The sequence below is a fragment of the Schistocerca nitens genome, chromosome 5, assembly GCF_023898315.1.
Source record: "Schistocerca nitens isolate TAMUIC-IGC-003100 chromosome 5, iqSchNite1.1, whole genome shotgun sequence".
Taxonomy (NCBI): Eukaryota; Metazoa; Arthropoda; class Insecta; order Orthoptera; family Acrididae; genus Schistocerca; species Schistocerca nitens.
This window is the reverse complement of record NC_064618.1, coordinates 85,498,036-85,523,250: the sequence shown is the minus strand read 5'-3', so window position 1 is coordinate 85,523,250 and position 25,215 is coordinate 85,498,036. Positions and strand designations below refer to the sequence as shown.

General features: G+C 41.4%; 1 protein-coding gene across 2 annotated transcripts in view; it reads left to right on the top strand.

Annotated features, from left to right (window-relative positions):
• Positions 1–25,215, top strand: part of LOC126259872 (putative protein tag-52) — a 150,340-nt gene that overhangs the window by 91,166 nt on the left and 33,959 nt on the right. For both annotated transcript variants that reach the window (XM_049956929.1, XM_049956930.1), the window contains exon 8: positions 21,800–21,949. In XM_049956929.1, the coding sequence (XP_049812886.1) occupies positions 21,800–21,949 (150 nt within the window). The remainder of the gene's footprint in view (positions 1–21,799; positions 21,950–25,215) is intronic.

Sequence of the window (25,215 nt, the reverse complement as noted above, 5' to 3'; positions counted from 1 at the left end):
TTAAACTTTGACAAAACACAGTATATACAGTTCCACACAGTAAATGGGATAACCCCATTAATAAATATAGACTTCGATCAGAAATCGGTAGCTAAGGTAGAATATTCAAAATTTCTAGGTGTATGAATTGATGAGGCGTTGAACTGGAAAAAACACACTGAGGATCTGCTGAAACGTTTGAGTTCAACTTCTTATGCTATTACAGTCATTGCAAATTTTGGCAATATACGTCTGAGTAAATTAGCTTACCACACCTATTTTCATTCTCTGCTTTCGTATGGCATCATATTCTGGGGTAACTCATCATTGAGTAAAAGAGTGTTCATTGCACAAAAGCATGTAATCAGAATAATTGCTGGAGCTCATCCACAGTCATCCTGCAGACACCTATTTAAAGAGGTAGAAATCTTCACTGTAGCCTCACGATATATATATTCACTTATGAAATTTGTTATTAACAATCCGAACGAATTCAATAGTAATTGCAGTGTACATGGCTACAACACTAGGAGAAAGGGTGATCTTCACTACTCTAGGTTAAATCTAAGTTTGGCTCAGAAGGGGGTAAATTATGCTGCCACAAAAGTCTTTGGTCACTTACCTAATAGCATCAAAAGTCTGACAGATAGCCATATAGCATTTAAAAGGAAATTAAAAGAATTTCTTAATGGCAACTCCTTCTACTCATTAGATGTATTTTTGGATATAGTAAGTGGGTAATTTCCCAACCCCCCACAAAAAAATAAAAATTTAAAAAATTAAAAATATTGAGTGTCATGTAATATTTTGTCTAATGTAATATCTTGTATAGACACCTTTTATTAACCTGACACGTTCCACATCATTATGAAGTGTCGTATTCATGATCTATGGAACAAGTACTAATCTAATTTAATCTAAAGTGCAAAATGGCTAAGCAGGAATGGCTAGAAGAAAAATGTAAGGATGTAACAGCAACTGGGGGTAAGATAGATACTGCCTACAGGAAAATTAAAGAGACCTTTGGAGAAAAGAGAATGACCTGTATGAATATAAAGAGCTCAGATGGAAAACCAGTACAAAGCAAAGAAGGGAAAGCAGAAAGGTGGAAGGAGTATATAGAAGATCTATACAAGGGAGATGCACTTGAGTGCAATATTATGGAAATGAAAGAGCACATAGAGGAAGATGAGAAGGGAGATATGGTACTGTGTGAAGAATTTGACAAAGCACTCAAAGACCTAAGTCAAAACAAGACCCTGAGAGTAGACAATATTCTGTTAGAGCTACTGATAGCCTTGGGAAGCCAGTCATGACAAAACACTTCCATCTGGTGAGCAAGATTTCCAAGACAATCGAAATACTCTCAGACGTAAAGAAGAGTACAATAATCCTAGTTCCAAAGAAATCAGGTGTGAAAATTACCGAACTATCAGTTTAACAAGTCATTTACAGAACAGAAAAACTTATAGAAGCAGACCTCAGGGGAGATCAGTTTGGAATCCGGAGAGCTATAGGAACATGAGAGGCAATACTGACCCTACAACTTCTCATAGAAGATAGGTTAAGGAAAGGCAAACCTACATTTATAGCATTTGTAAACGTAGAGAAAGCTTTTGACAAAGTTGACTGGAATACTCTCTTTCAAATTCTAAATGTAGAAGGGGTAAAATACAGGGAGCAAAAGGCTATATACAATTTCTGCCAAAACCAGATGGCTATTGTAAGAGTCGCGGGGCATGAAAGGGAAGCAATGGTGGGGAAGGGAGTGAGAGGGTTATCGCCTATCCCTGATGTTATTCAATCTGGATATTCAGCAAGGAGTAAAGGAAACAAAAGAAAAATTTGGAGTAGGAATTAAAGTCCTGGAAGAAGAAATAAAAACTTTGAGGTTTGCCGATGACATTGCAGTTTTGACAGACACAGCAAAGGACTTGGAAGAGCAGTTGGATGGAATGGACAGTATCTTGAAAGGAGGATATAAGATGAGCATCAACAAAAGCAAACTAAGGATAATGGAATGTAGCCAAATTAAATCAGGTGGTGCTGGTAATTAGATTAGGAAACGAGACACTTGAAGTAGTAGATGAGTTTTACTATTTGGGAAGCAAAATAACTGATGATGGTCGAAGTAGGGAGGATATAAAATGCAAACTGGCAATGGCAAGAAAAGTGTTTCTGAAGAAGAGAAATTTGTTAATGTCAAGTACAGATTGTCAGGAAATCCTTTCTAGAAGTACCGTATTTACTCGAATCTAAGCCGCACTTTTTTTCCGGTTTTTGTAATCCAAAAAACCGCCTGCGGCTTAGAATCGAGTGCAAAGCAAGCGGAAGTTCTGAAAAATGTTGGTAGGTGCCGCAACAACTAACTTCTGCCGTCAAATATATGTAGCGCTACACAAGCATGCTTTGTGGGCACAAAGATAAATACTGGCGCCAAAACCTCTGCATCAGTAAATAAATTTAAAAAAAAAGGTAGAAGACGAGCTTTTTTTTCTCCGCCCCGAGTTTTGGCCACTGCAATTTCATACATTATCCAACGAAGTAAATACAAATTCCATATTGTTCATCTTCGAATGTAGCAGAATTTCAATGTGCTACGAAAATCCGACTGGCAACACTGTTAGGGATGTTTGTCAATATGGCCAACTCAACGTTCCGAGTTTTTTCCTACATGTGAGAAGAGATGGTTGCTAATAGGAACCTGATAAAATGTGAATCTCATGCACTATTCTCTTCACCATAAGAATAATACGAATATAAACATTTTGCCATGTATTCTTTCGTGTTTGCTGCTATCTCATTTAAATCCTGTCTGCTTAATGAACTACGAAACTAGAGTGAGACAACAGCAAACGCGGAAGAATATACGTATCGTGTCATGTTTATATTCGTATTATTCTTATGCCTAATAGTGATACAGTCAGAAATGAAGCACGGCAACTGACTAGATTTTAAATGTAAGATGACTAATTTCTGTGCAGAATTTGATGTACTAAAGAAGTGGCCGCAAAGATTTTCAAACGGAGAAAAATTTTCGCTAAACTCTCGTTCAGAACATGTTCTATCATACGCAGTCTATTATTTGGTTCTTGTTGATCATTATCAAAGAAAGCAGCAGTGTAAGTAACAACAAATAGCAGCCTCTTGCCATTGTTTCGCTAATGAGACGATTCCTCTTTTTTTTAAGCGGCGGTAGCGCGCACAAAAGCAAGTCACGCCGCGAGCAGCGACAGGCCGTAAACACGCACTATCAAAATGCGACAAACAATGCATGACACAGTACAGTAACGCATTTTCAGCTTAGAGTGAGAAACACCTATAACAAAGAAAACGGCACTTATCAGATCAAAGCAAAATAAGCAATCGATTCAAACCAGACGAAGCACGTGAAAAAGGAAGGGGACCCGTATAAATACGGGCGGAGCGCCTGACGCATAGCAATGGCTACCTGGTAAAGCTTAACTGCTAAGCTTACGACTCGAACCAAACTACTGTAGCTGTATCGTCTTTCATTCGACCTAAATTGTGTCTCATATTACAATGGACCAACTTTGTTTCGATTTGGAGTTGCGGCCTAAAACTTTTCTCTCCCCTTGAATTTCGAGTCTCAAATTTCAGGTGCGGCTTAGATTCGGGAATTTTTTTTTTCCTTTATTTCGAGTCTCATTTTTCAGGTGCGGCTTAGATTCGAGTGCGGCTTAGACTCGAGTAAATACGGTATGTTTTTTGGGGTGTAGCTATGGATGGAAGTGAAACATGGATGATAAATAGTTTAGACAAGAAGAGAATAGAGGCTTTTGAACTATGGTGCTACAGAAGAATGCTGAAGGTAAGGTGGGTAGATCATGTAACTAATGAGGAGTTATTCAATAGCATTGAGGAGAAGAGAAATTTGTGGTACAACCTGACCCAAAGAAGGGATCAGTTAGTAGGACACGTTCTGAGGTACAGAGCCAAGTGGAGGGTCTGAATCAGAGGCTGAGATGGTTATGCGACCGTGTGGGCTGCAGATTCCATGACTTGAGCCATAGGGTGGTGGGGTTTCGGGTTCCACTGGATAGGTCAGGAGTCCACTACACCCAGAGGGCGGCTACACGGGTAGCAGGGGCTGTGTGGTGTGGACTGGGCGGTTTTTTTAGGTTAGATAGCCTCAGGCAAGTACAGAAAGGGCAACAGCCTCAAAGGGTGCGGGGCAAAGTCAGGACATGCGGGGACCAAGCAGCAATCGCTATTGTAATTGTAAACTGTCGAAGCTGCATTGGTAAAATACCAGAACTTCAAGCGCTGATAGAAAGCACCGAAGCTGAAATCGTTGTAGGTACGGAAAGCTGGCTGAAGCCAGAGATAAATTCTGCCGAAATTTTTACAAAGGCACAGACGGTGTTTAGGAAGGATAGATTGCATGCAACTGGTGGTGGCATGTTTGTCGCTGTTAGTAGTAGTTTATCCTGTAGTGAAGTAGAAGTGGACAGTTCCTGTGAATTATTATGGGTGGAGGTTACACTCAACAACCGAGCTAGGTTAATAATTGGCTCCTTTTGCCGACCTCCCGACTCAGCAGCATTAGTGGCAGATCAACTGAGAGAAAATCTGGAATACATTTCACATAAATTTTCTCAGCATGTTATAGTCTTACGTGGAGATTTCAATTTACCAGATATTGACTGGGACACTCAGATGTTTAGGACGGGTGGTAGGGACAGAGCATCGAGTTACATTATACTGAGTGCACTATCCGAAAATTACCTCGAGCAATTAAACAGAGAACCGACTCGTGGAGATAACATCTTGGACCTACTGATAACAAACAGACCCGAACTCTTGACTCTGTTAGCGCAGAACAGGGAATCGGTGATCATAAGGCCATTGCAGCATCCCTGAATATGGAAGTAAATAGGAATATTAAAAAAAGGAAGAAGGTTTATCTGTTTAGCAAGTGTAATAGTAGGCAGATTTCAGACTCCCTAACAGATCAAAACGAAAATTTCTGTTCCGACACTGAAAATGTTGAGGGTTTATGGAAAAAGTTCAAGGCAATCGTAAAATGCGTTTTAGATGGGTACATACCGAGTAAAACTGGGAGAGACGGGAAAAACCCACCGTGGTTCAACAACAAAGTTAGGAAACTACTGTGAAAGCAAAGAGAGCTTCACTGCAACTTTAAATGCAGCCAAAACCTCTCAGACAAACAGAAGCTAAACAATGTCAAAGTTAGCGTAAGGAGGGCTATGTGTGAAGCGTTCAGTGAATACGAAAGTAAAATTCTATGTACCGACTTGACAGAAAATCCTAGGAAGTTCTGGTCTTACGTTAAATCAGTAAGTGGCTCGAAACAGCATATCCAGACACTCCGGGATGACGATGGCATTGAAACAGAGGATGACACGCATAAAGCTGAAATGCTAAACACCTTTTTCCAAAGCTGTTTCACAGAGGAAGACCGCACTGCAGTTCCTTCTTTAAATCCTATCACAAATGAAAAAATGGCTGACATCGAAATAAGTGTCCAAGGAATAGAAAAGCAACTGGAATCACTCAACAGAGGAAAGTCCACTGGACCTGACGGGCGGGATACCAATTTGATTCTACACAAAGTATGCGAAAGAACTTGCCCCCCCCCCCCTTTCTAACAGCTGTGTACTGCAAGTCTCTAGAGGAACGGAAGGCTCCAAATTATTGGAAAAGAGCACATGTAGTCCCAGTCTTCAAGAAGGGTCGTCGAGCAGATGCGCAAAACTATAGACCTATATCTCTGACGTCGATCTGTTGTAGAATTTTAGAACATGGTTTTTGCTCGCATATCATGTCGTTCCTGGAAACTCAGAATCTACTCTGTAGGAATCAACATGGATTCCGGAAACAGCGAACGTGTGAGACCCAACTCGCTTGATTTGCTCATGAGACCTAGAAAATATTAGATACAGGCTCCCAGGTAGATGCTATTTTCCTTCACTTCCGGAAGGCGTTCGATACAGTTCTGCACTGTCGCCTGATAAACAAAGTAAGAGCCTACGGAATATCAGACCAACTGTATGGCTGGATTGAAGAGTTTTTAGCAAACAGAACACAGCATGTTGTTCTCAATAGAGAGACACCTACAGGCATTAAGGTAACCTCTTGCGTGCCACAGGGGGAGTGTTCTGGGACCATTGCTCTTCACAATATATGTAAATGACCTAGTAGATAGTGTCGGAAGTTCCATGCAGCTTTTCGCGGATGATGTTGTAGTATACAGAGAAGTTGCAGCATTAGAAAATTGTAGCGAAATGCAGGAAGATCTGCAGCAGATAGGCACTTGGTGCAGGGAGTGGCAACTGACCCTTAATATAGACAAATGTAATGTATTGCAAATACATAGAAAGAAGGATCCTTTGTTGTATGATTATATGATAGCGGGACAAACACTGGTAGCAGTTACTTCTGTAAAATATGTGGGAGTATGCGTGAGAAATGATTTGAAGTGGAATGATCATATAAAATTAATTGTTGGTAAGGCAGGTGCCAGGTTGAGATTCATTGGGAGAGTCCTTAGAAAATGTAGTCTATCAACAAAGGAAGTGGCTTACAAAACACTCGTTCGACCTATACTTGAGTATTGCTCATCAGTGTGGGATCCGTACCAGATCGGGTTGACGGAGGAGATAGAGAAGATCCAAAGAAGAGCGGCGCGTTTCGTCACAGGGTTATTTGGTAAGCGTGATAGCGTTACGGAGATGTTTAGCAAACTCAAATGGCAGACTCTGCAAGAGAGGCGCTCTGCATCGCGGTGTAGCTTGCTGTCCAAGTTTCGAGAGGGTGCGTTTCTGGATGAGGTGATGAATATATTGCTTCCTTCTAATTATACCTGCTGAGGAGATCACGAATGTAAAGTTAGAGAGATTAGAGCGCGCACGGAGGCTTTCCGGCAGTCGTTCTTCCCGCGAACCATACGCGACTGGAACTGAAAAGGGAGGTAATGACAGTGGCACGTAAAGTGCCCTCCGCCACACACCGTTGAGTGGCTTGCGGAGTATAAATGTAGATGTAGTAGCGCGCGCTGTAATTGTGAGTGCGCACATTCCATCCTTGATTTCTTTTTCCCCCATTGTTATATTTGTCTGACAAAATCATTAGGGTGGTTGTGGAACCACAAGAAGAAAAGATCTATGTTATCCGAAGGGCAAATACATTTCCCCCCCCTTGCTAGGCCTCTTAAGATTTGACATTGAGGTTAATACCCTTATGACATGTTGTCAAAAGTGTGTGGGCAGGTGTCATGACAAGAAGTGAGTTTTAAGTGAGAACTTTAGGATGCAGGATCTATGTATCTTTTCCTTTCGCAAAGTTAAACATCATCTAGATGTTTACAGATTGAATCTTTCATTATGCAGAAGAATTTGACTTGTTTTAAAACTCTCTGGACAATGAAACCATTTGCCTGGCCAGAGCTCAAATACAGAGCATTCCTTTTCTTACCCACTGAGCTAATTAGGAATGACTCATGACCGACCCTCAGAGCTCCAGTCGGTTTTCCTAGCCGCTAAGTACATTACCCATAGAAAGCAAGATTCTGACTGTGAGTTGCGGATTAGATGCATAGTGTTAATCTGTTAGGAAATGTCGCGTAAGTGTTTTCACATGGTATGATACACATATGTTTGCATTATGTTTGATATGAAATCTGATGAGCATGATCTACATTTTGTGTGCTTGTGGAGTTTAATACTATCTATCCAACTCTATGAATTATATAGATGTGTGCACTTTAGTGACTTGTTTTACCAACATGAGGCAGAGTATGCTAGGTAATCCACCACCAATAGGAACAGATCGGGTATGATAGGCAGGTATGATATTTGAAGTCGACTTATATCATCTTATGAAGTCAACTTACATCATTTTATATTGAAGCGTTGAATTTTTCTTTTGCAAAGGTTTAAAATATTTGGTCTGTGGCCCCCAATGAACAATGTAGTAATGTGCCATTTACGATTTTGAAGGCAGTCAGTATTGCCATGTTCTTAAGCTTGTACTTCAGTGGGTGAAATACATTTTGAGCTGACAGTTTGAACTATTGCATTTGAAACAGTGTAGAATTCATACATTCGGTTTGTGAATTGATACATTTCAGGTATAAAAAGGGCTAGTGCTAGGAGCTCTTTGGACTTTCCTCTTACTCTTCACACAAGGAAAGTTTTTTCCTTCTTCCCTCCCTGCCCCTCCCGATACAATATACCTATACTACTATATAAAGAAAAGTCATTGTTACCAAAAATAACGAAAAGTTCTTGACTGATTTACTTAAAATTTTTACATGATACTCTACTAAATGTTTGGGTGTGCATTGGTTACATATTTATTTGAATATTTATCATATAAATATATATGCCGGGTTTATCAGAAATGAATGTAAAAAATTAGAGGACTTTTAGCTGGGTCATAACAACCATATTTCACATGGCAACCCATGTCCGCTTCCGTTAGCATGTGGCGCTAGGCGTCATTGAACAGCTTCGTGCACCACCAATGTGCTAGGCACACAACAAGCCATCCGAGCAATCATGGTAGCAGGCCTGCACGGCAATGATTTCAATGTATTTGTGACATCAAGGTAAAAGAGACTCCGTGTTGAAGTTTTACGGCCTTTATTTGTAAACACTGAAGTTGACATAGTTGCGGGTATTCCACACAGGCCAGCACTAGAGGTTTTCCACCTCTTACTAGGGCGTGGTAGAGGACAGCACCTGTGCACCCTGCGGAGTGGGGTTTGCCCTGCATCAGTTTGTTATCAAATGGGGACACTCTTGTGTTTGTTACTGCGTGGGGCTGACAGGAAATGAAGCAATATTCTTCAGAGGAAAGGGTAGACATACACTGTGCTAATTGGGCAGTAGATGGAAATGTTCACACACCCAACATTTGTGAATTCGAATCGTCGAGTGCCAGCTCCACGCACATTTACTGCCATCCGCAGGTCCCTATGAGACAGTTCTCTTCAGGACATTTTCCACTGGCATGTTCTGATAATGGCACATGTGCATTTAAAGCCTACTTCGAAACCCAGTGTATTGGTTTTGTGTTACAGCTGCGAAGGCCTCACAGACGCAGTCATAAATGTACAATGCGTACACAAGGGCTTGGAGAGGAGACATTAACACTGCTGGAAATCCCACCCTCAACAAGCTCGTGGCATGTTGAACAGGAAATGGGTGTAAGACATGCCACAATGGCATTAAGATGATGTGTGCCCCTACTGCCTTCGGATGGTTGACACCCTTAACCCAGACAATTTTCCACGTCAGATTGAATTTTTGCAAAGGTGTGCCATTCAACCAGACTTTCCAAACCATGTACTTTTTACAGATGAGGCACCCTTTACAGAAGAGGGTAAGTTCAACAGCCATAATCAACATGTATGGGCATGGGAAAATCCGCTCACCTCCTTTGCTCATGGCCACCAAGAGCACTTCATTTTAATATTTGAGCAAACTTGGTAGACAATAATCTGTTGGTCCAGTGACTGAACACAGACAGACACTTCTTTACGAGGAACACTGCCGGAGTTGTTGGAACATCTTCCACTGAATGTGTGACAGTGAATGAGGTACCAACACAGTGGTGCACTTCGCACATGCAGTGGAAATGCATTTGGCTGAAACCTTTGGTAAAAACTGGATTAGGAGTGGTGGCATGGCCTGCGCATTCCCCCGACTTGACCGCCCATTGATTTTTTTCTTCTGGGGCCACCTGAAATTTGTTTTCTATGAAACATCAGTTGAAACTGATAAAGAGCTGATAGCGCGTATTATGGCTGGTTCGATGCAGCTCTCTGTGCTGCTCTATCCTATTTATCGCCCGTGTTTCACTTCAATACATGGCTGCACTCCATACAAATACCTCCAGAAAGGACTTCCTGACACTTAAATCTATACTCGACGTTAACAAATTTCTCTTCTTCAGAAACGCTTTTCTTGCCATTGCCAGTCTGCATTTTATGTCCTCCCTGCTTTGACCATCATCAGTTATTTTGCTTCCCAAATAGCAAAACTCATTTCCTTCTTTCAAATGTCTCATTTCCTAATCCAATTCCCTCATCATCACCTGATTTGACTACATTCCGTTGAGTAGATAAAAAAATCTACTCACCAGATGGTGTCAGAACACGCATGTAAAGGTTAAAGAAACCTTTGTAAGTATTTTCTCTTCCTGCCACTTGGTGAGTTGGTTTTTTTTATGCGTCCAGTTAAATTTAAAAGTCTATGTTCAACTGACTTTGCCTTTTGTTGTCATTTAGTCATTCCTCTATGCATATTTGTGTATGATTACCAAAAAACGCAAAAACTGAAACAGTACAAAAATATCAACCATTTTTACAATAAGCTTAGTTCATAAAGTTTATAGTCATAACTATGGTTAGTAAAATATAGAGTAATAAGCGCACATTTCTTTTTACCTCTGAGTAATTTTTATGCATTTCTAAATGTAACGTAATCGGATTCTACTTATTTGAAACAGAACTGAAGCAGTATTCTTCATTGCTACATTTTAGTATAAGCAGTGGAATTTTTAATTTTAATTAACTTTCAAGTCATTGTGTATTAGATAAAATCAAACGCATTTCTGAAATCAGGAAGGTTTGTAGTTTGAATCAGAGCAGGTGAACGTTCCAGCAGGGTCATAATGTGTAGATCACATTGTACTATCTGATTTTAATGTCATGTTCTTCTCCCAAATTTCTGTGGCAAAACTGACTTCACTATAGTAATTAGCAAAACATAGATTATTTTCTGATAATAAGAATTTAGAAAAACCTGTCCTGTGAAGTAGTTTTTCTATTTATTAGGTAATTGTTGCCCAGATGTAAACTGCTAACAAAATAGTATTTATTTATTGTAAGGTTGATGCCAGAGAAAATGGAGATGCTCCACTTTAGTGGGTCCAGGGAGGGAGTTGTTAACAACACATAAGTCTACATTGGTGTCAAGATGCAAGAATATTTTGGAGGTAAAAGACATCTTGTTAACACCACGAACTGCACATGAAATGTTAGATTTCCAAAGCAGTAGTCAGGCATAGAGCTCATAGTCAGGGACATTGATACAGAGGAGAAACAAACAGTTGCCTGCATATCAATTTGTGCAATACATCATCATTTGTATGCATAACAATGGAAACGTAAGTTTACTTCCATAATATATGCCTCTAAATCAAATGGCATGCATGTCAATTATAAATTCTCTATGGTGTCAAAATTGATATTGATCTAGACAACACAGAACCGTGTAAATATTCAAAAGCTAAGTATAACCAAGTGTACACAATTACGAAACAATGACATCTCCCCTACCTAACAGTATAGAAGTCGTTATGTGTAGATGTTACACCTGTCATATGTTGAATGGTGCTATTTCCGTGTCACATTGGACACTGTTGTCACAAAAAGTAAACATTGAACTGACAGCTAGGCCAAAGAGTCTATATACACATCTGTGGTACGCAATTAGATACGTATTACATACTGTGCTTGGACAATGTCAGAGAACAATTTCCCGACTCCGTAGTTCAGGAAAATTACCACTAGATGGGATGGATATCATCCATATTTTGTAACAGGTACGTAGGTCCCTTGAGTAATGCTGTAGAATGGGCTGTTCCAGGCTATGGGCACAGGTGAGCAGGTGAGGCCAAACAGCTGATACACAGGCAGTCAGGCAGTGGTGTACATGACCATACTGCCCTGGCTGAATACTTGCCAGCACTGTCAGCCAAGCGGCTCATGCATGTGCGGAATGTGTGCAATGCATCTGGCTGGTAGCCTACACTACCTGTGCCTACTCAACTCAGCAGCATCTTCCTCTCACTCCTGGACAAATATAGCTCTCACCTCCAAAAAACTCAAAAGCACACCCCTTGTCAACCAGTACCACCCAGACATCAGGTGGCAACATGCATTACTCCATCTAGACTATGACATTCTCAACTCGATCCATAGAATGAGATCATCCTAACTTGGCATTGTTCTCACACCATCCACTGTTGCCTTCAGACACCCTCCTAATCTCTAAAACATCTTTGTCAGACAACATGACATACCCAGATCTTTGTATCTACTCCTAGGTTGCTAAGTCTTAAATCATTCCCACTGTAATACTTAATCCATGCACCTGCCAGTCACTATTTACTCCAGCCCCATCACTGGTAAATCCTACATCATCAACGACAGAGCAACATGTGAAACGATGCATATTGTTGGTAAACTGACATTTTCATTGCACAGCTTTCTGTGTAGGAATGACCACTGGCAAACGTATTGTGTATGCATGTATGAAAACAAAACTGTCCTTAAAGCGGACACCCATTACCCTGTCGGTTAGCATGCTCTACTGCATTACTCAAAGGACTAGAGTGCCTGTTGCACAATAAGGGGAATTGATTCATCCCACCTAGTAGTAGTTTCCCATATCCTGGAGATAGAAACTTGCTTCTCTCCCAACATATTATCTCATTTCAGTGCCTGCCTAAACTTAAGTGCTATTAACAGCCCTCCTCCCCTTCCATTTATATTTTGTTCATCAGTAGCATGTCCTTAATTAATAAATGCTGTTTCTTCTTTTCTCCCTTTTCTTTTGTTTTCCATCTCCCCCTTCAATCCATTTTTTTCTGCTATCTTCTTATTTATACCGTTCTACGTTTCTTGTTTCTCTTCTACTTAGCCCTTCATTACTTTTCAGCCTGTCATGTTAGCCAGTGAAGTTGTATAGTATATTAGCCAGTGAAAAGTCTGAGAACCGTTTCTGCAGAAGCATTAATATTGACTGTTGTTTTGTTGCTCGTATGGTTTGGTTGTATGTGGTGTGTAATTATGCTGGTGAAATCACCACTTTTACATTCCTGATGTGTTATGTGACAGTTTGTGAGTGTTTATTAGATCTTGTAGGTTCCTCGTGATTCACATTGTATTTATTTGAACAGCACTTTGAGTGTGTGTAATAGAGGGAAACTTCCACGTGGGAAAAATATATCTAAAAACAAAGATGATGTGACTTACCAAACGAAGCGCTGGCAGGTCGATAGACACACAAACTAACACAAACACACACACAAAATTCAAGCTTTCGCAACAAACTGTTGCCTCATCAGGAAAGAGGGAAAGGAGAGGGAAAGATGAAAGGATGTGGGTTTTAAGGGAGAGGGTAAGGAGTCATTCCAATCCCGGGAGCGGAAAGACTTAGCTTAGGGGGGAAAAAGGACAGGTATACACTCGCACACACACACACACATATCCATCCGCACATACACAGACACAGACACGAGCAGACATTTGTAAAGGCAAAGAGTTCGGGCAGAGATGTCAGTCGAGGCGGAAGTACAGAGGCAAAGATGTTGAAAGACAGGTGAGGTATGAGCGGCGGCAACTTGAAATTAGCGGAGGTTGAGGCCTGGCAGATAACGAGAGGAGAGGATATACTGAAGGGCAAGTTCCCATCTCCGGAGTTCTGACAGGTTGGTGTTAGTGGGAAGTATCCAGATAACCCGGACGGTGTAACACTGTGCCAAGATGTGCTGGCCGTGCACCAAGGCATGTTTAGCCACAGGGTGATCCTCATTACCAACAAACACTGTCTGCCTGTGTCCATTCATGCGAATGGACAGTTTGTTGCTGGTCATTCCCACATAGAAAGCTTCACAGTGTAGGCAGGTCAGTTGGTGAATCACATGGGTGCTTTCACACGTGGCTCTGCCTTTGATCGTGTACTCGTGTACACCTTCCGGGTTACAGGACTGGAGTAGGTGGTGGTGGGAGGGTGCATGGGACAGGTTTTACACCGGGGGCGGTTACAAGGATAGGAGCCAGAGGGTAGGGAAGGTGGTTTGGGGATTTCAAAGGGATGAACTAAGAGGTTACGAAGGTTAGGTGGACGGCAGAAAGACACTCTTGGTGGAGTGGGGAGGATTTCATGAAGGATGGATCTCATTTCAGGGCAGGATTTGAGGAAGTCGTATCCCTGCTGGAGAGCCACATTCAGAGTCTGATCCAGTCCCGGAAAGTATCCTGTCACAAGTGGGGCACTTTTGGGGCTCTTCTGTGGGAGGTTCTGGGTTTGAGGAGATGAGGAAGTGGCTCTGGTTATTTGCTTCTGTACCAGGTCGGGAGGGTAGTTGCGGGATGCGAAAGCTGTTTTCAGGTTGTTGGTGTAATGGTTCAGGGATTCCGGACTGGAGCAGATTCGTTTGCCACGAAGACCTAGGCTGTAGGGAAGGGACCGTTTGATGTGGAATGGGTGGCAGCTGTCATAATGGAGGTACTGTTGCTTGTTGGTGGGTTTGATGTGGACGGACGTGTGAAGCTGGCCATTGGACAGGTGGAGGTCAACGTCAAGGAAAGTGGCATGGGATTTAGAGTAGGACCAGGTGAATCTGATGGAACCAAAGGAGTTGAGGTTGGAAAGGAAATTCTGGAGTTCTTCCTCACTGTGAGTCCAGATCATGAAGATGTCATCAATAAATCTGTACCAAACTTTGGGTTGGCAGGCCTGGGTAAGTCTTTCCACTCCTGGGATTGGAATGAATCCCTTAAAACCCACATCCTTTCATCTTTCCCTCTCCTTCCCTCTTTCCTGACGAAGCAACCGTTGGTTGCGATTGCTAGTATTTTGTGTTTATGTTTGTGTTTGTTTGTGTGTCTGTCGACCTGCCAGCACTTTCATTTGGTAAGTCACATCATCTTTGTCTTTAGATATACACTCCTGGAAATGGAAAAAAGAACACATTGACACCGGTGTGTCGGACCCACCAAACTTGCTCCGGACACTGCGAGAGGGCTGTACAAGCAATGATCACACGCACGGCACAGCGGACACACCGGGAACCGCGGTGTTGGCCGTTGAATGGCGCTAGCTGCGCAGCATTTGTGCACCGCCGCCGTCAGTGTCAGCTAGTTTGCCGTGGCATACGGAGCTCCATCACAGTCTTTAACACTGGTAGCATGCCGCGACAGCGTGGACGTGAACCGTATGTGCAGTTGACGGACTTTGAGCGAGGGCGTATAGTGGGCATGCGGGAGGCCGGGTTGACGTACCGCCGAATTGCTCAACACATGGGGCGTGAGGTCTCCACAGTACATCGATGTTGTCGCCAGTGGTCGGCGGAAGGTGCACGTGCCCGTCGACCTGGGACCAGACCGCAGCAACGCACGGATGCACGCCAAGACCATAGGATCCTACGCAGTGCCGTAGGGGACCGCACCGCCACTTCCCAGCAAATTAGGGACACTGTTGCTCCTGGGGTATCGGCGAGGACCATTCGCAACCGTCTCCATGAAGCTGGGCTACGGTCCCGCACACCGTTAGGCCGTGTTCCGCTCACGCCCCAACATCGTGCAGCCCGCCTCCAGTGGTGTCGCGACAGGCGTGAATGGAGGGACGAATGGAGACGTGTCGTCTTCAGCGATGAGAGTCGCTTCTGCCTTGGTGCCAATGATGGTCGTATGCGTCTTTGGCGCCGTGCAGGTGAGCGCCACAATCAGGACTGCATATGACCGAGGCACACAGGGCCAACACCCGGCATCTTGGTGTGGGGAGCGATCTCCTACACTGGCCGTACACCACTGGTGATCGTCGAGGGGACACTGAATAGTGCACGGTACATCCAAACCGTCATCGAACCCATCGTTTTACCATTCCTAGACCGGCAAGGGAACTTGCTGTTCCAACAGGACAATGCACGTCCGCATGTATCCCGTGCCACCCAACGTGCTCTAGAAGGTGTAAGTCAACTACCCTGGCCAGCAAGATCTCCGGATCTGTCCCCCATTGAGCATGTTTGGGACTGGATGAAGCGTCGTCTCACGCGGTCTGCACGTCCAGCACGAACGCTGGTCCAACTGAGGCGCCAGGTGGAAATGGCATGGCAAGCCGTTCCACAGGACTACATCCAGCATTTCTACGATCGTCTCCATGGGAGAATAGCAGCCTGCATTGCTGCGAAAGGTGGATATACACTGTACTAGTGCCGACATTGTGCATGCTCTGTTGCCTGTGTCTATGTGCCTGTGGTTCTGTCAGTGTGATCATGTGATGTATCTGACCCCAGGAATGTGTCAATAAAGTTTCCCCTTCCTGGGACAATGAATTCACGGTGTTCTTATTTCAATTTCCAGGAGTGTATTTTTCCTGCGTGGAATGTTTCCCTCTATTATAAGATGATGTGACTTACCAAACGAAAGCGCTGGCACGTCGATAGACACACAAACAAACACAAACATACACACAAAATTCAAGCTTTCGCAACAAACTGTTGCCTCATCAGGAAAGAGGGGAGGAGAGGGAAAGACGAAAGGATGTGGGTTTTAAGGGAGAGGGTAAGGAGTCATTCCAATCCCGGGAGCGGAAAGACTTACCTTACGCACACACACACATATCCATCCACACATATACAGACACAAGCAGACATATTTAAATATGTCTGCTTGTGTCTGTATATGTGTGGATGGATATGTGTGTGTGTGCGAGTGCATACCCGTCCTTTTTTCCCCCTAAGGTAAGTCTTTCCGCTCCCGGGATTGGAATGACTCCTTACCCTCTCCCTTAAAACCCACATCCTTTCGTCTTTCCCTCTCCTTCCCTCTTTCCTGATGAGGCAACAGTTTGTTGCGAAAGCTTGAATTTTGTGTGTATGTTTGTGTTTGTTTGTGTGTCTATCGACGTGCCAGCGCTTTCGTTTGGTAAGTCACATCATCTTTGTTTTTTATATATATAATAAAACGCTGGCAGGTTGATAGACACACAAACACACACACAAAATTCAAGCTATATATATATATATATATATATATATATATATATATATATATATATATATATATATATATATGGGAAACATTCCACACGGGAAAAATATATCTAAAAACAAAGATGATGTGAGTTACCATACGAAAGTGCTGGCAGGTCGATAGACACACAAACATACCCACAAAATTCTAGCTTTCGCAACCAACGGTTGCTTCATCAGGAAAGAGGGAAGGAGAGGGAAAGACGAAATGATGTGGGTTTTAAGGGAGAGGGTAAGGAGTCATTCCAATCCCGGGAGCAGAAAGACTTACCTTAGGGGGAAAAAAGGACAGGTATACAGTCGCACTCGCGCGCGCGCACACACACATATCCATCCGCACATACACAGACACAAGCAGACATTTTTTTGCCTTTACAAATGCCACATACAAACAACAAGTAAGTGTGCATAATGTAAGGTTAACACAGAACATAGAATTGGGAATCGCTGTTTGTGTCATCCAAATACAAAAAATGGAATCCTAAGTCAAATTAAGTAAAAGTTAAACCATCATCAGAGGAACAAGGTTTCAAAGCAGTATACAGAGTGCAATGTAAAGTGGTAAAGTGACCACACCACAAAACATTGCTCCCTCTAGTTTAACGAGAGTGCAGGACTTCCATTCCAACACAAGTTCACTTTACACTACTTTCTGCAAAAGTGTACCATATTTTTAGGCTACTCTTACAGCATATTAAAAAATGTAGTGTTTGGTTAGCAAGTACAAAGAATTTTGTATGCCAAACTAATTTTATGCAAGGTGCATACGCCAACAGGTGAGACCAGGTGTGAAGTGCCAGTTATACAGAGACATTGTGTCGCAAATTTTTATTAGTGGAAAAAATGCTGACTAAAAACACAGTTTGGTGACTTCAGGACCCTTGTTATTACCCCAGAATTCTTGCCATGAGTTCACTACATCAGTTAAACTACATTTACACCTCAGACTGGATAAATGTTCAAATGTGTGTGAATTCCTAAGGGACCAAACTGCTTAGGTCATTGGTCTCTAGGCTTACTACTTAAACTAACTTATGCTAAGAACAACACACACACATATATATATATATATATATATATATATATATATATATATATATATATATATATATATATATATGCCCGAGGGAGGACTCAAACCTCCGGCGGGAGGGGCCACACAGTCTGTGACATGACGCCTCAAACCGCACGGCAGACTGGATATTACCGGCACATTTTACATGCATAAGTAGGGTAATTCTGAACCTGTGGAGCTCAGTCAGGAATAATGATTTGCAATAAATATCAATTATAGAAGTGGCCATCCCCATAATGGGTATTATGGTATATAAAAAGCCAAATTCACAGGTAGGGCTACCTGTGAAGCCAGTCATGTGATCTACAAGCTGTCTGTCTGCATGAATGGCCACTGACAAACTGTGGCCAAGGAACAGCTGGACCACCCCTTTGCTGAGCATACGACAAACTGTGGCCAAGAAACAGCTGGACCACCCCTTTGCTGAGCATACCATCCAACACGGCATTCATTTCAATGACTGCTTCACAACCTGTGCCATTTGTAACCTTTCCATCAACACAAGCTTTTCTGAGTTGCACAGGTGGGAACTCTCCCTGCATCCCTGCAATACAGCCTACATTCCCATAGCCTTCCTGGCCTCAACCTTGTTAGTCATTATCCTTACCCATCGAGTCCCCTTCCCTTTTTCCATTCCAGCACTACACAGCCACGCACCCTGTCTTTTTACTTCTCTCCTTTTCCACCACCCCCACTCTCCCCATCCTCCGTTTAACCTCTTGACTGCGCATAGCTGCCCTACCCTCTCTCCACCTCGGCCCTGCACGCTCCCACAGGCAATACTTTACTACTTTACTATCCCCCACCCCAACCAAGCTATTCCTCCTACTCCCTGCCCCAGCTTTCTCCTTACTCCCACCACCCACCCTTGCTCAACCCATCATTCCCTGCTGCTCGCAATCTGGCTTCAGCTGCAAGGGACTGTGGTCAGGTGTGTGTGAGTTGCTTGTGCGTGCATGCGTCCGTGTGTGTGTGTGTGTGTGTGTGTGTGTGTGTGTGTGTGTGTGTGCGTGTGTGCATGTGTGTGTGTGTGTGTGTGTGTGTGTGTTTTTCTATCTTCGACGAAGGCTTTGTTGGCAAAAGCTCACTTTCTGACAGTGTTTTTGTTGTGCCTATTTCTGACTCAGCATCTCCACTGTATGGTAACAACTATCCTTTTTATAATATTGTCACATTCCATCCTGGATTTTCCATTGTTTGATTCTTCCTTTTTAGCTTTGTCTCTCTCTTCATCTCCCGCTGGCAGTGTCTTCTTCGCTCTAGTTCCAACCACTGTTCTGTCACTGTCAACTATGTTCCACTGCCACTGTGTCCCTCTCTTTCTGTCACACTGCCACTATGTCCTTCACTCTTTCTATACCACAACCACTGTCTACCATCTTCTAGTATTTATTACTTGTCCATCTCTTTCCCACTGCCACTGTCTCCTTCTCTATCAGCATAAAAAAGCATGAGTACGTTCACATGCCAGAATTTTTGGGAAAATTTTTAAAAGTGCTGAGGAAGTTGGATCATGCAGCTGGTATCCAACTTTTCAGTCAGTCTTTTAAACAGGAGTATATTTGCCTGTTTTGGCCTCCAATAGAAGCCTTTTTTCTGCTGTTTCCCTTCTTTTCACTGTCATTCACATGAAAAGAACTTTATGTATCAGTAAAATTTGGATAGTTTACTTATGTGAAATTGAAATAACACAACACTAATTTTACACCTCAGACCAGATTTTACATGCACAAAAATTTTGCATGTGCTTCAGAACTACCCCATTGGGTTCCCAGAATACTTGTGATGATAACAGAGACACTTTACAGCATATTTCTCCATGCTACATCACTTTATAAAATATGTTTTTGCCTCACAGCGGGTTTTTAAGTGCGTGTTTTATGGGTACAGGCAGGTTAATTTCAAACCTCTTTATGTTGTAAACTGTTAAACATATCCAGAAAATTTTGAAGGTTGTTAAAGATTAGGATTGTAGGAATATACCGTAAAAATTTCAGCAGTTTGTTGTTTGTAGCTGTCTTGGAATCTGCATCTCTATTTTGGTACCCAATAACACTGTTTGGGGGTGTTTCTCAATAACGGAAAAAAAAATTTCTGAAAACCAGAAGATAGCACTTCCAGATAAATGTCTATAGAATATAATGTTAAAATTTGGAAGTTTGTTCTGTGGTTATTTATTATTTGGATTTTTGCCTCACACCAGATTTTGTGTGTGTATTTTACATATATGTGTAAGATAACTGTGAACCTTTGTATGCAGGAAATGTAAACATTTTCAAGGCTGTTCAAGATCAGGATGTTAAGAATATATAGTAAAAATTTCAGCCATTTGCTGTGAGTAGCCATCTTGGAATCCATGGCTCAGTTTTGGTACAAAAATTTGTTTAAAAAAAACTATTTGTGGGTTATTATAAGGAACTACCCATGAACTCCATAAGCCTCTTAAGACTCAGCATAGACCATGTCAGGTGCAAAAAGAACCAACAGATTTTCTCCATTTGCCTAAGCAGGAGGAAGTGTGTAATATTCATACTTGGACCCTGTTGGGTATGTAAATGGTCCCTAGCCCAGGGGCTGTCCAGAACACTTGACCCTACCTTTTTCCATCACCAACGTATAATCACCGGAAAATCACATTTTTATGCATTTTGCAATATTCTAGGTGCACGTGGTGTCACATGTACACCGATTAAATGAGGCTTACCACATTGTCTGACATGATTCGAGTGCTAACAATATATGTGACATATGCAAAGCACACACATCATCATCTTCAAAATACATAATCTAGGTACTTGATGACAGTGCCAACTGCATCTACTTGCACATTCTATGTAGTCTTGGGACTACACACTTAGGACTCCAATGTCCTAAGAGTGCAAATGCCAAGAAGGTTGACTGGAGAACGGAAAATTCAATTTTTAATGAATTGATAATGTTTTCACATAGCACACAGAAACAACAAAATTTATGTATTTTATTAATAAAAGCATGCCCACTGTGTGTGTGTGTGTGTGTGTGTGTGTGTGTGTGTGTGTGTGTGTCCCTGTACATATTTCGGAGTGGAAACTTTGAAAAGCTTCAAAACAAACTTGGAAAACCTGATCATGGAGACTTCACTTTGTAATTAATATAGGAACTAAAAACCAAAATACAGATACTCAGTGGACTTTTATTCACAAAATATACAGGAAACAATGTTCAGATATTTGATAACAGATGCTTGATTAGTTTAATCATGGCATACTAAGTTCAATATTAAGCATCATAATTGGTTACAGTGTGACTGCAGGATTGTGACCCAATGATAGCCATGTTCTTTTGCAACAGAAGTCAAGTGAGCAATGTTGAGATGTCCTGTATTTTATGTAAATTTTTTTGTTAAAGTTTTAGTATTAACTATCAGAGGTCACCAAAATAGACAACAGTATAATACTTGTTTTTTTAAGTCAACCAAATATTTTGAGGTCATATATGCCTTTATGTTTAGGCAACACATTACAGAAAGTGTACTGAGAGGCTACTAACCAGATGAAACCTGAAAACGAGAATGTAATCTATTCTTAGACACTGTTCCCATTGCCTCTTCTATTTGTGGGTACTGTTGCAGCCTTGTTAGTTTGTCACAAAATATTCCTTATGTTATTGATTGGAGTAGTAATGGATCTATTTAATTAGAGCAAGCTTTCAATACTTTTCTGTCTAAAGTTATCATCTCTGTCAGTTTTCGCGAACTATTTGGTTGTAGCAAGAGTATGGGCAGTAACTTGAGCAAGAATGACCGAAAGAAAAGCTACTGTTTGCAGAGAATTACTGGTCAAAGGACACAACTATAGGAAACAGTTACTTTAAATAGTTCATTGTTGTAATAGTTGACCAGGCTTCACGAGTGTCAATATATACTTACAGTAACTGCACATATTACTTTTACAGAACAATGGCTGTATAACCCAAGATGAGGAGAATAGGGACCCATGTGAGACCACAGCAAATGTTTCATCGAATATGACCAAGTCAGCCAATGAAGAGATACGTCCAGCTAAAACATCAAAAACATGTGAAACTTTGACAGATGAAAAACAGGTAAAATATAAAATATTCATTTCTTATGTATCAGGAAAACTATAAATATTTTGTAATGTTTGGGAACTTTCTAGCTTGACTGAAACACTTTAATGATTGCAAAGTAGCTTTTCAGAACAATTTATTTGGATCTCTTTCTTTCAGTTTAGGTTTTAAAATCTTCATTCATGATTGCAAATGGTCTGTCATTGACTCCTGAAGTATACTGGTAACATGTTAAGAATGCACTTGCTTATGGCATGGTGTATTAGGAATAGAATCATAAAAGATTTATATAATTTTTAGAAAGAACCTTGACTGCTTTATGCTAGCTGAATGTCGGAAACTTTGTATGTGTTACAGGTGTTGTATAGAACTGCACTACTTAAACTTTATTTTTCAGTTTGCAATTGGAAATATTTTAAAGCCTAGTTTATCAGTTTGCCATTGGATGTGTAGTCACATCAAACTGCCATTTCATCAGTTTGTAGGCTGCTTGCATTTTGTAAAATTATAGTTAACCACAGATTATGTGCCCACTACACAACTTGTTTTATTTGTATGAGCAATAATATTTGTAAACTGCAAATTAAAGTATTTCATATATGTGTATGCTTTTGTGGTAAGTTAAAACTTTGTTTCAGACCAGAGCTTGAACCATGAGACCCCGATTTTGCAGGCTTTGCAATACAAATATCTCTCTCCTGAGAGATGAGATATATTTGGATGGTATAATTGGTTGTACATTGATGCAAAATTCATGCATCCATGTTCAACTGCTGGTCTGGTACACACTTTTAACCTGTCACATATAGTATATACTCTGCTAAAGAACAAAAATATATCACTGTTTTAGATGATTAATGGTCATCTCATCAGTAGCTTTCAATAAATCACATGTTCCCGCTGGGTTGACCCAAATGGCAAGCAGCAAATGGGAACTCTGTAGTATTGACTGGGTATGCATTTGGTGAACCTAGCTTGTGGCTTGCTTGCGACAGGTGTGAACTCTGACACTGACTCACTGTCCACCATTCAGTGTGACTGAATTTTATGTGTTATGCAAAATGAAACTGTGGAAAGTCCAGGTTGAATATCAACAATTATGGACAGGATAGATCGCTACTCAATATAAAGATGACATTTTGCGCTGCAGACAGGCACAACGAAAAGCTGCTCAAGCCAGTCTTTTTGTCGTGCCTCTCTGTAAGTCAGCATGTCATCTTTACAGTGAGTAGCAATCTATCCTTTCCATAAATGTTGAAATTCGCGTGTCACAGAGATCTTAGATTAACTACTTGTGTTGCAAGGTCCTCAACAAAACTAAAACAGAAGGAATGCTACATGCTGACACGATGGATGGATTTTGAGGCAAAACCAGTTTTAATGAGCAACATCTGGGGCACCTACCAACCCAAGCTGTATTGTGTGTGCTGAGGTTTTGCAGTAGGCTTGTTTCATTTTCCCTAGCTGCTCATAGAAGCTTAATGGCAGCCAAAGAAACGCGTTCAGCAGTTTGAATGGTGCAATGAGCAGTTGAAACACAAGTACATCAAAGAGGGTTCAGGAGAGTAGCCCTCCTGACTAGTAATCTTCAGAATTAAAAACAACGAGCCCAGCATGTCGATACATATTTGTTTCGTTGTCTCTCTTGTTTTTAAATCTCTTGTCTGCAGTCACAAATATACAGTTTAAGTAAGGCACATGCCATCTTTTGTGATAGCTGCAGGAGACCTCTATTACATTCTTATCATTAAATGGTAATGTGGTATGTTTGGGAAAATCCGGACCTTTTATATGTTAAAGGTTCTTGAAAGTTTAACTGAGTCACTGAGGTACAATAAAAGACTGCATAGTGATATTACCTGTAAAAACAGTGACATGACAGACAAAACACCAAGCTTATGAGGTCTAAAATGTTCTAAGATTACACAATTGTTGCAGTTTCCCTACACATTTAATTTTAGTAAACATACTGTGGAGTGCTTTAACATTATGCATGCTGATTCTGGTGAGCTTCAGTAAAAGTAAGCATATGATGAAAACACTGGAGTTTGAAACAAAGTGCACCAGGAGAACTGTACTATGGAAAAGATAGCACCGTTGATATTGACTCGCCAGTTTTGCCGTTTTAAAGCTGGACGTGCTATTTTCAACAAAACACCATACATACTGAACTCCATGAGGTGAGAAATAGGGATACACCTTTATGGAATATAGAGGTCAAATATGCTACATTTGCTCATACTGAAGTGGGTACAACCTGACTTCTTTGTTAACTGCCTGGGTAAGCACACTGTGTGGAACAGGGAATGCTACATCCTCTTGGAAGAGAAGGAAATGCATAAATTGAATACAATTAAATGTACATCATATGCTGATGTGAAAAAGACGTTAAAGTCTGTTCAGCATATTTCCACTTCCAACTTTGTTTGCTAGAGCATTCACAGAAAGTACGGAATAAGAGCATGATCATACACATAGGCTCAACCCACAGTGTTGTGTCAGAGACTAACTAAAGAACAAGAAACTTGTGGTGAAATAAAGACTGAACGCCAAGTAAGCAAAATCAAAACAAAATTAGGAATAGGATAGATTGCTACTCACTGTAAAGATGACATGTCAAATTGCAGACGGGCGCAATGAAAAGACTGTTACACACATAGCTATCGGCCAAAGCCTTCCTCAGTAAAGAAAAGACACACACGTTCACACAAGCAAGAACACCTTACGTACATTTATGTGCCACCACTGACAGCTCTGACCGGAATTTCTGGTTGGAACTGCCGGTGATGGTGGCCAAGTGTGTGTGTGTGTGTGTGTGTGTGTGTGTGTGTGTGTGTGTATTTTTGTTGCTGAGGAAGGCTTTGGCTAATAGTTACATGTGTAACACTCTTTTCATTGTGCTTGTCTACAGCTCAGTGGGTCATCTTTACAGTGAGTAGCAGTCTATCCTGTTCCTAGTATTTTTGTTATTCTGACCTGGAGTTTCCATTTCTTGAAAATCAAAACAAACAAATTTAAAGCACCTGTGATGACACTATTATGCATATTGAGGCCTGGTTAAATTATTTCAAAAGTGTGCTCAGTTCTCCCGTTCAGTTTTGGATTCACCGATCTGAGGAAGGAAAGGAGAAGAAAAAAACACACACAAGGCTACAGTATTGCTGTAAAAGTATGCATTCTATATAATGCTGTGCCAGGGCGTGTAACCTCCGCCCGCCTGCCCGTACCAGTTGTCAGATTGTTATCCTATCTTAATCACTTTGATGCAAACTCCCCTTTTC